The sequence below is a fragment of the Myotis lucifugus genome, unplaced genomic scaffold, assembly GCF_000147115.1.
Source record: "Myotis lucifugus unplaced genomic scaffold, Myoluc2.0 scaffold_106, whole genome shotgun sequence".
Taxonomy (NCBI): domain Eukaryota; kingdom Metazoa; phylum Chordata; class Mammalia; order Chiroptera; family Vespertilionidae; genus Myotis; species Myotis lucifugus.
Genome location: NW_005871154.1, coordinates 3,294,387 through 3,311,930, shown reverse-complemented (window position 1 = coordinate 3,311,930; position 17,544 = coordinate 3,294,387). Strand labels below are relative to the sequence as shown.

Here is a 17,544-nt window from a genome sequence, read left to right as displayed (position 1 = left end):
CAACTTATCAATGTGTCTCTCTCACATCAATATTTCTCTTTCTCTCTCTCTCCCCACCACCCCTTCTACTCTCTCTAAAAATTACTGGAAGAAATATCTTCAGATGATGATTAACAACAACAACAAAAAGTATTGCTAGTAAAAGACAGAATAGAAAAAAAATCTATACATACTCATAACCCATTTTATTTAAAAGATGCATAAAGCCCTAACTGGTTTGGCTCAGTGGCCAGAGTGTTGGCCTGTGGACCAAAGGGTCTCAGGTTCAATTCTGGTTGAGGGCATGTACCTCAGTTGTAGGCTCCTCCCCGGCCTGGGCCCTGGTCAGGGCTTGTGTAGGAGGCAACCAATCAATGTGTTTCTCTCACACCGATATTTCTCTTTGTCTTTCCCTCTCTCTTTCACTCTCTCTAAAAATCAATGGAAGAATATTCTCAGGTGAGGATTAAAATGAATGAATAAATAAAAATAAAACAAAACCCCCCCACAATGATCTTAAAGACAAATGCAGATGACTTTTAAAAAATACATAAAAATTAACTAACTTATAAAAGAGTAATTATTACATCAATTACCCTGACATCCAGGTGTACAGTACTCAACTGATTAAGGAACAGGAGGAAAAGGTCACTGTAACATAAAAGAAGAGGCATCTGGGCAAATATATGAATTGCAAAAAGCATGGATTTTACCTCTTAATAAGAACTAAATTCAAAATCTACTCCCAGTTACTAGTACTCCCTGAGATGCCAATTTATTACAATGAGTTCAATACTCAAAAAGTCTGAAAAAAGTGCCTGGCCAGTGAGGCTTGGTTCGATTCCCAGTCAGGGCACATGCCCAGTTTGTGGGCAGGATCCCCAATGGGGGTCATGCAGGAGGCAGACCATCAATGTTTCTCTCTCATTGATGTTTCCATCTCTCTATCCCTCTCCTTCCCTCTCTCTAAAATCAATAAAATTTAAAAATAAATTTAAAAAATTTAAAAAGGCTGGAAAATGAAAGGATCTCCTAATGCTTCACTAGACTATGAAATACATGAGACTAGATTCAGACTGGATCAACACCAACTAATTCTGGCAATGTAACACTCTGTGCACTAGCAAATATAAAACTACATGCATCCAGTGAAAAAAGAATAACAGTCCATTAACAACTGCACTGGCACTCCAAATGACAAGGCAGTGGAGCTCTGAGGCCAAAGTTCCAGGGTCCACGAAGGAGATCATGCCAGAATCATGAACAGAAAGTAGGTTCCTTACCCTCAGAAAAACTATCCTCTAGATTCATCAACAGTAAGTTATCAAGCATTTTCCATCTTTAATATTTGTAATCTGCTTGTCCTTTCCTTCCAAATAATCAATAATCCTAAAAGCTCTTAGATGAGAAAGATATAAAGCAATAACTTGTTTCTCTAGTTGTATGAAAGGACATTTTTAGCACTGTGCTCCACACCAAGCACATCAAAACAGTTACATGTAGCACATTAATTAATACCTGTGCTCCTGATACAGGGCCAAAGGGGTTTGGTGGTCTCATGACAGGCTGGTTGTATATTAAGGTTGGTTGTGTCATTACAGGTACACTTCCCATTTGAGGAGGCTGAAAAATAGAAAAATACCAAGTTAAAGAATGTGGCTCACATCTCCCTTATTATAAAACTAGAGGCCCAATGCACGAAATTCATGCAAGAGTAGGCCTTCGCAGCCCCGGCTGCCTCAAGGCCCCGAAGCCCCACCCACTGGTTGTTCCAGAAGGTCGGTCCACTGTCCGGTCTAATTAGCATATTAGCTCTTTATTATATAGGATAAGTAAACAAGAAGGATAACAGGGAGGAAAACTACTACTACTTTTGTTTTAACTCAAAGGCAAAATTCCTGTAAATGCAAGTAAGACTGATAGCTAAAAATTTTTTAAGAGTATTTAGTTTGGTATGGAAAGTCTTTAATGTGCCCATTTTTAAAGCCTGTATAAAAGCTTAGGTTTTTCTATACAATGAGTTGTAAAATTTAAACCTTATGACAGTACACCAGACAAAATAATTTAGATCAAAAATTTTTCAAATTTTCCAGCTTTAGATATAGGGAAACTTAAAACTGTAAAATGACTAAGACAGTTCAAAGTAACTGCCTTTGTATATAAAATCAAATTCTTTTTTATTTATTTTTATTTTTTTAAATATATTTTATTTATTTTTTACAGAAAGGAAGGGAGAGGGATAGAGAGTTAGAAACATTGATGAGAGAGAAACATTGATGAGAGAGAAACATCGACCAGCTGCCTCCTGCACACCCCCCACTGGGGGGATGTGCCCGCAACCAAGGTACATGCCCCCGACCAGAATCGAACCTGGTACCCCCAGTCCACAGGCCAACGCTCTATCCACCGAGCCAAACCGGCTAGGGCTAAAATCAAATTCTTATGCCATCATGCACAGCTGATTCTTTGAAGAGTTACTCTCTGTGGATTTTTCATTTTATTTGAGACATTTTAAGAGAGAAGAATCAAGAAGCTTAGTTAATACACAGAGAGGTTAGTTCATTCTTGACTAACTGAAAATAGAATCTCAACTGACCATCTTTTGCTTTAAAAATTACCACTCCAAAACAAACAAAAAAAAGCACCACTCCAGCCCAGCCAGGGAGGCTCAGTGGTTGAGCGTCACCCTATGAATCAGGAGGTCACAGTTCGATTCCTGGTCAAGGAACATGTCTGGTTTGAGGGCTTGATCCTTAGTATGGGGAGTGCAGGAGGCAGCTGATCAATGATTCTCTCTCATCATTGATGTTTCTCTCTCTCTCCCTCCCTCTCCCTTCCTCTCTGAAATCAATAAAAATATATAGATATTAGATACCTGACGTACAAAATTCATGCACTCTGGGGGGGGGGGACGGGGGGAGAGGGAGTTGTCCCTCAGCCCAGCCTGTGCCCTCTCACAGTCTGGGAGTCCTTGAGGGATGTCCCACTGATGGCAGCTGGCAGTTGCACATCCTTAGTGCTGCCGTGGAGGCAGGAGAGGCTCCTGCCACTGCTGCTCCGCTCGCCAGCCTTGAGCCCAGCTTTGGGTTGACAGACACTCCCACTGTGGGAGTGCACTGACCACCAGGGGGCAGCTCCTGCGTTGTCTGCCCCCTGGTGGTCAGTGTGCATCATAGCAACCAGTCATTCCACCGATTTGCATATTAGCCTTTTATTATATAGGACATTTAAAATTACCACATGCCCTAGCTCAGGGGTCCTCAAACTACGGCCCGCGGGCCACATGCAAATACAAATATTGTATTTGTTCCCATTTTGTTTTTGTTACTTCAAAATAAGATATGTGCAGTGTGCATAGGAATTTGTTCATAGTTTTTTTTTAAACTATAGTCCGGCCCTCCAACGGTCTGAGGGACAGTGAACTGGCCCCCTGTTTAAAAAGTTTGAGGACCCCTGCCCTAGCTGGTTTGGTTCAGTGGATAGAGCGTTGGCCTGCGGACTGAAGGGTTCCGGATTCAATTCTGGTCAAAGGCACATACCTCAGTTGCAGCTCCTCCCCGGCCCAGGCCCTGGTCAGGGCACGTGTAGGAGGCAACTAATTGATGTGTTTCTCTCACATTAATATTTGTGTCTGTCTTTCCCTCTCTCCGCCATGCTCTCTCTCTACACACACACAAAAAAAATCGATGGAAAAATATCCTCAGGCGAGGATTATAAAAAAAAAACCTAACACTCCATGGTATAAAATTAACATAATCAGTGACAAACTAGAGCACATAAACCACTGTATTATTTGGTTAAAATGCATTATAATCTTATCTCTCTATAAGTTCTATTTAACCTTTCAAGTAGACTCTTATTTGTAGAAACTTCACTTTAACTTTATTGCCTGAGTTTTTGTACAGACTCCTTTTTTATGTAATGACCATCAATCCGAAAGCTGTGAAACTTCTTCATATGTAGGAAAAGACCTACTTCCAGAAGATGTAAATGAAAAAGTAGCACAAACACCACCATAGCAATATCAAGGGATGTAGTGCTATCTCCTATCAGCAACAGTTCCTCAAACATGTACAGGGGGTTGAAGCCACTAACTCCATTTCTTATCTAAGTGAGTCTATATATGAAGAGTTAGGAGAATAAGGGCAGTTTAGAATGTAGATTATGGCCAGCTTAAAGTTAGAGAGCAGCTTTTGTACGATACCAACCATTGTCATAGGACAATTTCTCTGGCTTTTACTAGACTAATTTTACCTCTACATAATTCAAGAACTATTAATTCTTCCCTTCCCCTATAGTATTAAGCTCTAAGACTTCACTGGTCACAGCAAAAAAGACTTGGCGTTAATATTAATGTTTGAGTTTGTAATGAAGTATAAAATACCTAGCAAAGTTATGATGAAAAATAAGCCACTAATACTGTGAACGTTAATAAATGATATCTGTTGTATGACTATTCTAGAAATACTTATGAAACCAATGAATGCTGTGGTGCACACAAGGTTCTGTATTAGGCACTAATGGTTATGGGTGGCAATAAGTTCTTTTTGCAGTTACATTTGTAATAAAAACATGTTAAATATAAATCAACCTATTTTTAAAAGGCTGTGTATAGAAAAACTAAAGGCCCGGTGCACAAATTCGTGCACCAGTGGAGTCCCTCGGCCTGACCTGGGGGATCGGGCTGAAACCAGCTCTCCGACATCCCCCGAGGGGTCCTGGACTGCAGATTGCAAGAGGACGCAGGCCAGGCCGAGGGACCCCACTGGTGCATGACTGGGGCCAGGGAGGGACGTGGGAGGTTGGCCAGCTGGGAGGGCTCCAGGACGTGTCCGGCCTGTTTTGCTCAGTCCCGATCGGTCTGACCCCAGCATTAAGCTCTAAGACAGCACTGGTCACAGCAACATCTAACCTACTGGTTGGAGCATCTGCCCCCTGGTGGTCAGTGCATGTTATAGCGAGCGGTTGAGCAGCCTTAGCATATCATTAGCATACTTTGATTGGTTGAACAGATGATGGGACGACTGGACACTTAGTATATTAGGCTTTTATTATATAGGATACTTACAATTCCATATCCTATCATGCCTGTGGGTGTAGTAGCAGGATAGGCCATTACAGGGGGTGCCTGAAATAGTAAAAGAAAAAATAAACAAAAAAGTGTAACTCCTGTATGTCAACTGAGTTTAAGGAATTAATAGCTGTAGTTCCACTAAAAGAATTGCTAAGACAGCTGTGATTAAATGTGACACATGTGATCATTAATAACTGTTGTCAACTATAATTAAAAAAAAACTTTCAATGCTCAATGAAAAAAGGTGCCTTGCAATTAGCAGAAAATCAGAATGATTAGAAAGAAAAAAATACCATTTAAACTTAGCTACTTAAACAATGATCTAAGATTTCAATAGGCTTTTACAGCTTCAAAAATCTTCAGATTTTAAAAAATATTCATAATTCTAAACTTTAAAGTCTTTTACTATAATAAAAAATGTTTATCCAGAAAAATAAATTCTGAATGTTTTCCTAGGCTTTCCAGTTTTCAAGCAAAGAAAAAAACTAAAGGTTCCAAATCAATGAACAATTTGATCTTCCAAAAAATTAATTTCTACGGACCTCATTCACTTTTTTCAAAGAACCCCAAAGAGTTCAAACCACTATTAAGTATGACTATTTCTATAAAGTACACAGCTCTTAGACAAAGTATGTACACTAGCATTCCTTATTAATTCCATAAATTATTTAAACTATCTTCTGCAAAGCAGCAAAGTTGAGGAGCAATGAATTTTTAAATCTGTTTATGCTTTAATGTTTAACAGAACTACCCACCACTAAGAAGGTCTCCTCCCCCTTCTCCTCCTCCTTTAACTCATGCTCTGTAAATATATCTCTTAGCACAAATCATTTTAGATATTATTTGCTGTCTTAACAACATTCCCTGTGTGTGTTATCTTATAATGATAACTAAAACTGAATACAGGCGAAAGACCAATAACACTGCTAAAACATTAAAAAAAAAAAAACTGGAAATATATGGCAATTTGAACATACGCATGGAGAAGGTAAATGAAGCATAACTAAAGTGAATAGTTAGAAGTTTAGTATTTGGGTGAGCATGTAGGACTTATTGGTCTCTCCCTACTTAAAAACCAAGAGCTGCAAGAGCAGAAGACAAACTGCCAAGTACAGCAGAAGCCTGTAAGATTTCATGCAATTGTTATTTTCAACATTACCACAATCAACAACATTTCCCTTCATTCAGAAGTCATCAAGTGCATAGTGGCAGCAAAGATACACACACAGACACCCAGCCATCTGGCAGCAAATGGCAGAATATTAAGCAAGAAAAAAAAATTGTATTTCCCATGCCATCATCAGAATCAATTCTGCAACACGCCCATGAAATCAGTAGATGCTAGGAAGAATTTTTGGCACACTGCAAATCTGAATGTGAAAACAAGTAATAGCTGAAAGGTTATGAGATTCTGCTATAGCAGTGGTTAATAGCATGCCAATTTATTGCAAAAAGGCTAGTTTTTGGTCACTTACGTATTGTGGAAAATGCATGCCATTCTGTTTTTCCCAGGGAGAACAATTACATAATGCAATAACACTGGATTAGAACAAGTACTTACACAACAGAAAATACACAGAGAGCATTTTAGTTCACATGTACATTCACTAACTACCTAGAATCCCTTATATTTCCGGTATCTAATGGAAGACATCTATACTAAAACACTATCAAGGTTGACAAGGGAAACTTAGTCTTTGGCATTATCCCCTTGCATACATAATAGTTTAATGATTACAAGTGTCATTAAACATAAAACCTATCAGTAGTGTCAATAGTACAAAATTCAATGCATCCACTAACAAGGTGGGGTCTCTAATAACAAGGATGCATCATGTAACATCTAGGAAAAAAAACAAGCATAATTAAAAGATGTGTAGTATAACATTATTATATATTTTAATAAAATTCCAAATAATGTTTTAAATTTTTAAAAAATTGTAAAACCTTGACAGTGTTTAAGGATTAATAAAAAGATTAGAAATGTAAAGAAATGTAATAAGCAGCAGTTTACCCTAAGTAGTAATCACATCACCAGCCCTAAATGTTAGTCATTAAAAAGAAATTCTACAAAATACATACACACAAATATTTTAACAGAATCTTAAAAGATGATACACATCACCATATATGACACAGCACCATAAATATTGCTCTTATCAACTTATACACAAATTCGAGATCGTTAGATGCCTATTATATTCCAATAGTCAATCTTAGGTAATTTGCTATCTACAAACTCCTAATATTTCATATGGATTAATACTAATTCAATGTAAAATAAAATATCCATTGTATCTTCATATCAGCATTTGGATTTACATCATTCCTCATATATTATCAATGTATAATTCACACCTGAGGCTATAAAATCCACTAGCCTAACCTCCTGCCATTCCCTAGTCAGTAAGGTGTGTTAGAGTGGGGAAAACACTGGATTCAGAGTCAGAGAGATGGATTTCAATTTAAATCTGTTTTCTAGCTGCTTTGCACTTGAAAAAAAATCACCTGTTCAAACACCCCCAGGAGTGTACTTTTTATAGACTCAAGATAGTGCCTATGTGTGTGTAAAACCTAAACTATTTTTTTAAAGTATATTTTATTGATTTTTTTACAGAGAGGAAGAGAGATAGAGAGTTAGAAACATTGATGAGAAATATCAATTAGCCGCCTCCTGCACACCCCCCATTGGGGATGTGCCCGCAACCAAGGTACATGCCCTTGAACGGAATCGAACCTGGGACCCTTCAGTCCGCAGGCTGACGCTCTATCCACTGAGCCAAACAGGTTAGGGAAAACCTAAACTATTTAAATCTAAGGTTTTATTTTTAGTGATGGTAGTGATGACTATCAGTGAAAAGTTACTGCCTTAAAAAGGTGGTTAAATCAATATTACTATCTATTTATGAAGACTGAGGATAACAGAATTCTTTAGATAATGTCCCACAAAATTTTATCAGCACACTATTTTATGATTAACGTAAGGAAATCAGGGCAATGTTCTGAAAGGGATTTAATAACAAGTAGCTATAACAAGGATAATGCGGAGTCTCTAGTAACAACAGGAAGGCTAATTCAATATGTAGCTTGCGCTGTCAAAATGCTGCTATTAGTACAGTTACAAGAAAGCATGTTTCAAAATTTTCCACAAAAAGAAATTGCTTTTCTCTGACCCAGGAAGACTTATTGGGATGGTAAAAAAGCAGCTGACCAAGGATAGGAGTAAACCCATAAAGCTAATCTGGAATATTCACAACTTAGAGTAATTAAAAAACAGTAACAGAACTTCTTCATAACTATATGATAATTAATTAACATATACAATTAATCTTCATTATTCATGGATTTTGTATTTGCAAATTTATCTACTTGCTAAAATTTATTTGTAATCTGAAAATCAATGCTTGTAAATGCTTTTGAGGTCATTTAACACTTGGAGTGCGGGAAACGAGTTAAGTCGGCTCGCGTGAATTGCGCGTACTCCGCGGGAGCCGTCTTTAACTTGGTTCATATAGATTTGCGGTGGAGTGCGGGAAACGTGTAAACTCGGGCCGATTGTAACTGCGTATTACCAAATATTTGTTTGTAATCCACCCTTTTGGTGGATGGAACAAAACCAAAAGACAGAGCCATCTTATATTTTGGCGGGAAATTCACCCGCACTCCAAGTTAAGGTCATTTATAGACATGTAGAGTGGTGAACAATTTGTCTCCCTGGGCATTCGTTACCAACTGAAGTTGAACAAGAGAGACTCTGCCAGATTTCAGCTCTAATATAAAGATGATGAGAGGATGGAGAAGGAAGGGAACAGTGCAGTAGTTAGAAGCAAGAAGCTCTGGCTTTGGGGCCAGTTGACAGAACTAGAATTTCAACTCTGGCACCTGTTACTGGGGTTGCGTCAGACAAGTCAATACTTCTAAACCTCATTTTCTCTTTTGTAAAATAAAAAATATAAAATCTACCAGAACAAGTTTTTTTTTTTTTTTAGGATTTATGGTAATCTAGGTAAGATGTGTGTGTGCGTGTGTCTGTGTGGGTGTGTGCGCACGTCCATGATTATACCCACACACAGTTGATTCTCTACTGTCAACAGTTGTTTTGCTGTACTTGTGTTCTTAAAGTCACCCTAAGACTGAATTAGTAAACACTGAACCATTGTTGGGCAAATATGTATGTGTGTGTGAACCTAGCATGTTCGGGTGACTTCAAGAACATAAGTGCAGCAAATAGAATCAACTGTATGCATTATATGACAATATTAGTAAAAGCCAAGCAAATATAGTTTCTTTACCAATGGTAAGATCAGAAAAAAGTAAAAATTTTATGTTCTAGATCAGTGATGGCGAACCTGTGACACGCGAACTCATTTTTTTGGTTGATTTTTCTTTGTTAAATGGCATTTAAATATATAAAATAACTATCAAAAATATAAGTCTTTGTTTTACTATGGTTGCAAATATCAAAAAATTTCTATATGTGACACGGCACCAGAGTTAAGTTAGGGTTTTTCAAAATGCTGACACGCCGAGATCAAAAGGTTCGCCATCACTGTTCTAGATAAATGAATAATAAATTTGAAACCAGTGGTAGAGGGTAGTGATTAAGGGCATATGCTTTGGGATTAGGCTATCTGGGTTCTAAACACCCATCTAATCATTTAAGAATTCTGTGATCCTGGACATAAGTACTTAGCTTTGTGTCTCCATTTCCTCATTTGTAAAATGGGGACAATAACAGTTGCTACCATTTAAGTTTAATTTGAGGATTACAGAAAATAAAACCATATAGATTTATTAGAATATGCTTGACACAAGTAACCTTTAAATAAATGTTAGCTATTAAAATGTACCTGCACCTGGCCAGTATGGCTCAACAGTTAAGCGTCGACCTATGAACCAGGAGGTCACAGTTCAATTCCCTGTCAGGGCACATGCCCAGGTTGCAGGTTCGATCTGCAATTTGGGGCATGCAGGAGGCAGCCAATTAATGATCCTCTCTCATCATTGATGTTTCTATCTCTCTCTCTCCCTCTTCCTTCCTCTCTGAAATCAATAAAAAATATATTTTTAAAAAATAAAAAATATTTTTAAATGTAGCTGCAAATATAGTCAACTAAACCGCCTTAAATACAAATTACTTATACTTCTAAAACTCAATAATAACAATCTTTCCATTTATGTCCATCACTTTAAAAATATTCTTTACCTAAACTATTCGTGTTAGTATATCATAAGTTCTTTTCACTCACCACTGTTGCAGCATTCCAAGCAGTTGTTGGCGCAACTTTTGGTTGCCAGTTAGATCCTCCAGTTAACTTCTTTTCACCTGGCTGACTCCAGTTTACATCACTTTAAATAAAGATAAATGACAATATTAAGTTCTGTTATCATGAAGTTTCTTTACTATCTATTTAGATTGAACAGATCATTTAAAATGTAAATGACATCTCTACACACACTTTCAAGATGAAAGCCAAATCCACCTCTAAACGGCATATGGGAAAGAATACAAACAAAAACTCACTTCTTAGTGGTTCCATTGCCAATGCCAAGATCTAGGACAGGGGGAAAAAGAAATCAGTTAAAAACTACTTTTAAAAGATAAATAAATAAAACAACTTATTTTAAAGAAGGTTAGAGAATCCAAAGAATACTTACTGCCCACAAGATTAGCTAAGGATGAATCCAAGTCATCAGATACCAGCTTGTTAGGTGGAAGTTTGGACACAGGAAGACTCTGGTTCTGAGAGGCCACTGTTGGTTTGAGAAGTCCACCTAGTTCATCAAAGCCTTAAAGTTACAAACAGACGAAATAGGATTTGTAAGGAACTTTCTGGTGGGGTCTCTGCCTTTTCTCATTGTTTGTTTACCAGGAAAGTCCTCCAAAAAATGGGTACTAAATATACTCTTAAATGGAAAAAGAAGAAATTCACCACTTAAGTGAACTGATTGAGAAGGCTATATTTGCTTTGACAGAAATAATGTCTTATTTCAGGACAATATTACAGTTAGGTTAAAGGGGATGAAGAAAGCACTCAAGTAAACTTATTCCAAAGTTGTAAAAGAGAAAGGAATGAAATACAATTCTCTCCCTTACCCAACAACATTTTCTTAAGACTCACTTATACCTGAAGCAATACAGGTAAAAAAAAAAAAAAAAATACATCTCTGGAAACTTTGAGAAACGTTTCTTTCTTTTTTTTTTCTTTTAAATATATTTTATTGGTTTTTTTACAGAGAGGAAGGAAGAGGGATAGAGAGCTAGAAACTTTGATGAGAGAGAAACATCAGTCACTTGCCTCCTACTGGGGATGTGCCCGCAATCAAGGTACATGCCCTTGACCGGAATCGAACCCACGACCCTTCAGTCCGCAGGCCAACGCTCTATCCACCGAGCCAAACCGGTTAGGGCAAGAAAAGTTTCTTTTAATATAATATTTTACAGACCTTTTTATACTCTTCAAATGGAGAATATAAGGTGTATGTAAAATAGTACATTAGAAGCTAGTCAAAATGAATCATTTTGGGTCTTTCTAAAACCAGCTAACCTAAATTATACCTGAGAAATTGCTAAAGTATACTCCAACTGCATAAAACTATCTACTAACTAGGACATTGCTTAGAAATGAAAATAAAATCCCTTATGGTTCTCTACCGAAGGGTAGAAAGTAAAAAATAATCCAATCAAACCAATCCCTAAAGCACTACTAGTAAATAGTTCAATCTAGAAATACCAGAGAATCTGAAAAAAAAAAAAAAAAAAAAAAAAAGGAAGCATTAACCCTTTGAGTGCCAACCAATATCCTAGGAATTATGCTAAAATTGCCAAGGCATTTTTGCTGCTTTTACAGCAGTTTAAGAAAAAAATTATGAATCTCAAGTAAATGAAGTTACATATTCAATATCTTCCACAAAATCGTCATCTTCACAGCAAGAATTGACATATTTAGCAATATCATCATCACTAATAAAAGCAGACTTAGAACTGGACACTGCAGGAGGAGCGCAGTAGCTCTCCCGTCACTTTTGGCAAAAGACAGGAGGAGCACGATCGCGCTCCCCGGCACTCTAGGGGTTAAAAATGGTGCTTTAGCCCTAGCTGGTTTGGCTCAGTGGATAGAGTGTTGGCCTGTGGACTCAAGGGTCCTGGGTTTGATTCCAGTCAACAGCACAAGGGCTCAATCCCCAGTAGGGAGCGTGCAGGAAGCAGCCAATCAATGATTCTCTCTCATCACTGATGTTTCTGTCTCTCTTTTCCTCTCCTTGCCTCTCTAAAATCAATAAAAAAAAATTTTTTTTTAAATGGTGCTTTACTAATACATAGGGGGGATAAATGGTGATTGAAAGAGACTTGATTTGGGGTAATAAAATATATACATGATATATTACAGAATTATACACCTAAAACTATATAATTTTATTAACCAATGTCACCCCAATAAATTCAATTAAAAGATGGTGGTTTACAAAATATAAACAATTGGTCTCTTTTTTGAATCTCTTTTCCCAGCAAGAGAAACTCAAAAGGAAAATGTCAAATGCATCAACAAATATAATTGTAACCCTACTAGTGTATGGAAAAAAATAAATTCTACATCTACTTGCTTCTTTCTTTTTGGATGACAAATAATTGTACAAATAATTGTATATTATTAAATTAAGACCAATGTCAATATATTTCTTTAAATGGCTTGAATTTAACTACTAACCAGAATCAAAGGTTGTCCCATGTTAAGAATAGAAATGTCAATTTTATAAACTTCCAATTAACAAGATATTAAATGGAAATAATTAAGTAGAAACCTGGCTCTACAGATTTATAGTAAAGGATCATTCTCAAAACAATACAATGCCCCTATACCCACAACTCTGATATTTAATATATTCTAGCTATTTATACATATACTATCTCAATAAGTACCCCAGGTTACATTTTCCTAGTTTTCAAAAAAGCTAATTTCCTTTCAGTAAAGGTAAAAATGATGAGTAATCTATACATAGCCACTATCATCTCAGCACTCTCATCTGAGCAAAATCTCTTTTTCCGCATCTCTTATTTAGCTCTAGGAGAAACAAAATCTTCCCAGAGTAAAAAATGCCACTAGGAAAGAGTAACAGTTAATAGTCCTGTGAAGCTCTCATCTAGTGGTTGGAGGGGGAGGAACAACTTCTTTGGCTACTGCAATTTAATCTATTTACACATGTTAAAAGGAGCATTATCTGTCCTTACACAGAACCTAATTAGAGCATTATAGTAATGTTAATAATTTTTTCTTACCCCCAGAATCTACAATAACGTTGGTAGATTTATTTCCAAACACAGATTCAAAGTCAACATTAAGGCCAGCTGAAGGATGTGGCTGTGCACCTGGAGAAGAAGTGAATCCTAAGAAAAACAAAATACAAAATGCTCAATTCTTTAATAAGTCTATATTTATAGCTCTTTAATAATAACAATAGAATGGAAAAAGCAGTAATTTCCCACAGCAAAAACAAAGCCAGCCCTGCAAGCAGAATGCTTCCTACACTACCACATCTTTTTTGTAGTGATTACATTTTCCATAACAAAATCATCCCACTGTCAAAGAAAACATAAGAGCAACTGAAGTTGAACTATCAGTATGTTTCATTATAGGAAAAAAAAAATCCTTGCTTATTTTTTACCTTAATGTTGATAATAGTTAAAAAAAAATAAACACATCTAAAACATACACAGTGTAAGGGCTCATTTGGGAATGAAATATGTAGTATGTTGCTTTAAAAATAGATGAATGTACTTAGTATCAAGAGTTGTTTTTCCTCTACCAATTCATCTTCCATGACAGTGACAAGATTCTGAAAGTTACAACCCACTATCCTTATGTCCCCCTCCTGTCAAGATGCCTTTCTAATATCACCCTCCCCCCAAGAAAAACATACAAAAAAATTAAAAAACAAACAAACAGATCATCCTTAACTCCCACCACCCTCTAACTTCAACTTATTGCTTCCAACAGTGGGGCTGACAATATATACAATCAAACATGCTAATTTACCTAACTCTGGTCTAAAATACCAGAACATAAATAGGAAATCTTCTTTTTTGTGTTTTACGCTGATTCTAGTGTTATTAAATCAACACCCAGTTCATGCATCTGAAACCAGACTCCACTGAGGTAACTAATATAAGGTTTTCAATTGTGTGAGGTTGTATTTCTGTGAGGTAAGGTTCTGAATTTCTAGGGGCTGAGAAGAATTGAAATAATCTAAAATGATTAGAGCTATCACATGATTTGGGGAGCTTTGAAATCACTGAGTATATATCCAAATAGAGATTGGTCTAGCAAAGATCACAAAGAAGGAATTCTTTCAGTTTGTTGAAGGCTGTAATAAATGGCTCCTACATTATCTTCCATCTCTAAATTCTATAAACCCAGAATGTAAAAAAAAGAAAAAGAAAAAGAAAATCTGATATTAGAAGATTAACAACTATATTATTAGGGAGAAGTTAAACGGGTCCTAAACATAGGCTCTCTTTCTTCCTCTTTCAACTTTCTGCTGAAGGACTTACAGTCTGTCAGAATCTCACTTTGAATTCTTAATATACACTACACCAAGATACAAAGAATTACAATATGATGTTGTACCAAAAATACTGGTCTTAACTTTTAAAAAGTTAAAAGCAGGACAAGATTTGGTGGGAAGTCCAAAAAGGTCCTCAAAGGTAGAGGCCAGGAAACAACTTATTAACAATGACTCACACAATCTAGTACACAACAATACTACTACTTTAAAAGTAGCATTTTTTAGATCACAGGATATTCTGTATGGCAAAAATTTTTAAAGAATATACAAATTTGATCTTATTTCCATAGTACTTAACCCTTAAAATACTGTTAACTCAGACACTGGTCATACAGTGACAGCACAAATACTATCAAAATACAAAATAATCTCTCTATATAAAAGACTAACATGCAAAGTGTCCCCATAGGCGTTCGACCGGGAGATCGGGAGTTCTAGCGCTCACTATGACATGCGCTGACCACCAGGGGGTAGCGTGGAAAGAAGGAAGGCCCTGGCCACCAGCAGGAAGGCCCCAATCGGCCCTGGTCAACGGCCAGACCTAGGGACCCTACCCATACACGAATTTTGTGCACCAGGATCTAGTTCAATATATAAATCTGACCATTCCTGAAAACATTCCTAAAATTAAACAGACTTACCAATTTAACAACATTTTAAGGTATAAGCTGTTTAAGAATTATACCATGGGCCCTAGCCAGTTTGGCTCAGTGGATAGTCAGCCTGTGGACTGAAGGGTCCCAGGTTCGATTCCAGTCAAGGGCACATACCTCGGTTGCAGGCTTGGCCCATGCAGAGAGGCAAGCAATCAATGTATCTCTCTCACATCGATGTTTCAGTCAAGGCACATGCCGGGGTTGCAGGCTCAATCCCTAGTAGGGAGTGTGCAGGAGGCAGTTGATCAAAGATTCAGTCTCTCTCATCATTGGTGTTTCTCTCTCTCCGTCTCCCTTCCTCTCTGGAATGAATATATATATAAATGAATATATATATAAAAATAAATATAAAAAAAGAATTTTAACTCATTGCGTACCGCATAGAAATCTCTAAGACATACGCCAGGGACCGCACGTTTTTGGGCAAACTGCATGTTATTTAAATCATCATAATGCACTCTAGGTGTTGTTTTTCAATAATTATAACATTTTTATTTACAAAAACAATTAAACAATTAAAGTTCCTAGTACTTTTTTAACGTATGGTACTGCGTAAAACATTTTCCTCTATGAAGAGGGACCAAACAAAATTTACATAAGTATCTAGATTCGCTCCTTTTTCCATGGGTGTGAAAACGAGAACACTCGTGAGCAGTCCTTAACAGATGGCGCGCGAAACACGAGAAAACTCCTGAGTGGTACGTAATGTGATACCATGGGCTCTTCTCCTTACAAAAATAATCAATGTATTTACTCAAGAAACACAAAAATCTATCATGCTTAATTATATGTCAAGGGTATCATTACACTGTAAGAAATATACATATTGTTCTTTAAATCATTCTGGAAACAATATCGTGGCTATGATGTCACTAAGCATTAGAAAATACATGGAACAATAATTTATAACTAGGACAGTAAGGATATCAAATTTTCTCCCAACTTTCTGAAATTGGTTGATATTAGAGATAAGCTTATCTTTTATAGAAATGCAAAAACAATTTTATTACTTTCTGTAAAGAGAGGAGCACTTTCTGAGGTTCATAGGGGGACCAATCTGTGAAATCATATTATTATTACCTAAAAGTATAAAAGGTTTGAAAGTATATAAAGTAATCCAGAACTAGTACCTCTACATAGACATAGAAAACAAGTAAAAATGAAATTTTTAATTAGTTATACTAGCTGATTCACTACCAGGGAAGCAACAGCATATTTTCAAAATAACAGTTTTTTTAAGTAATTTATAAAGGCTGGTAATACACACACATACCTTCAAGGTAAGAGTTCTGTGATATTTCAATGCTCATTATGACCTTAATGGCCTTTTGTCCCTGGGTTACTTTTTGGGAGACTGTCAAGGATTGCCAACCTTTAATTTTTTAAAAGTGACTTAAAACAAAGGTACGAAATTTATATTATCATTTCAATAGGAAATTTTAGGGACAAAAAAATAAAAGATGAACTAAGACTCTGAGTTAAGGTAAATTTTATGGAATAATCACTACATTGAAATGGCTACTCTGATTTCACCAAGGCCCAGTGAAACACTGTCACTAACCATCACCACTCTGTAGATGTACATTTAGAAACCACTGCCCTGCAGGGCAAATCTTAGGAGGGCAATAATATATTAACTAAAAGGTAAAAGGTGAACAATCTTTGGGGACAGAAAAACATTCTTAACACCTTTAAGAAAAATTGGCTGGGTTGTTAATGAGTTTTGGTGGTAGTTCTGTAATAAATGAGGCCTCATTTTTTTTTTTTTTGTGAAAGTAACTGCTATTTTATTAATACCCCATAAACAGGGTATTTATTACTTAAACCTCATAATAAACCTATAATAGTTACTATTATCATCCTCATTTTACCGATTAGGAAACTGAGAGATTTTACAACTTACCCAAGACAAAGATTTTATAAGTGGTGGAACCAAGACTCAAATCCCAATTTGTTTGATTTTAGAATCTAGTAGGAGTTTTCAGTTTATCCTAATCTTATATAAACCCAGTATCTCATCTTACATAAACCAGTAGGTAGAAAAATAAATTATTATTATAGCTATAGTAATTAAATATCTCTGTTCAGCAGGACTATTCAAGATTTATGAACTTCTTGAGCTTTTCACAGCAATTGCTTGCCAAAAGAATGAACTACCCTTAGCAATTTTAAAACATAAAAGCAATGCAAAAATAACCAGGGCTCAAAATTGTACCTGATGATTAAATAATTAGGTAAAAAGTACATTCCAAATACAAAATGATCTACATA

The 17,544-nt window shown here is 36.4% G+C and overlaps 1 protein-coding gene across 17 annotated transcripts in view; it reads right to left on the bottom strand.

The window, feature by feature from the left end:
- The window catches only part of PICALM (phosphatidylinositol binding clathrin assembly protein), a 111,162-nt gene that overhangs the window by 14,822 nt on the left and 78,796 nt on the right, over positions 1 to 17,544 (bottom strand). For 6 of the 17 annotated variants that reach the window (XM_006092891.3, XM_014459308.2, XM_014459310.2 and 3 more), the window contains 7 exons: positions 13,332 to 13,439; positions 10,712 to 10,843; positions 10,578 to 10,608; positions 10,303 to 10,402; positions 6,529 to 6,552; positions 5,048 to 5,107; positions 1,498 to 1,602 (listed from right to left, as the gene is read on the bottom strand). In XM_006092891.3, the coding sequence (XP_006092953.1) occupies positions 1,498 to 1,602; positions 5,048 to 5,107; positions 6,529 to 6,552; positions 10,303 to 10,402; positions 10,578 to 10,608; positions 10,712 to 10,843; positions 13,332 to 13,439 (560 nt within the window). The remainder of the gene's footprint in view (positions 1 to 1,497; positions 1,603 to 5,047; positions 5,108 to 6,528; positions 6,553 to 10,302; positions 10,403 to 10,577; positions 10,609 to 10,711; positions 10,844 to 13,331; positions 13,440 to 17,544) is intronic. The other 11 variants (XM_006092889.3, XM_006092890.3, XM_014459313.2 and 8 more) reach the window with 3 other exon arrangements.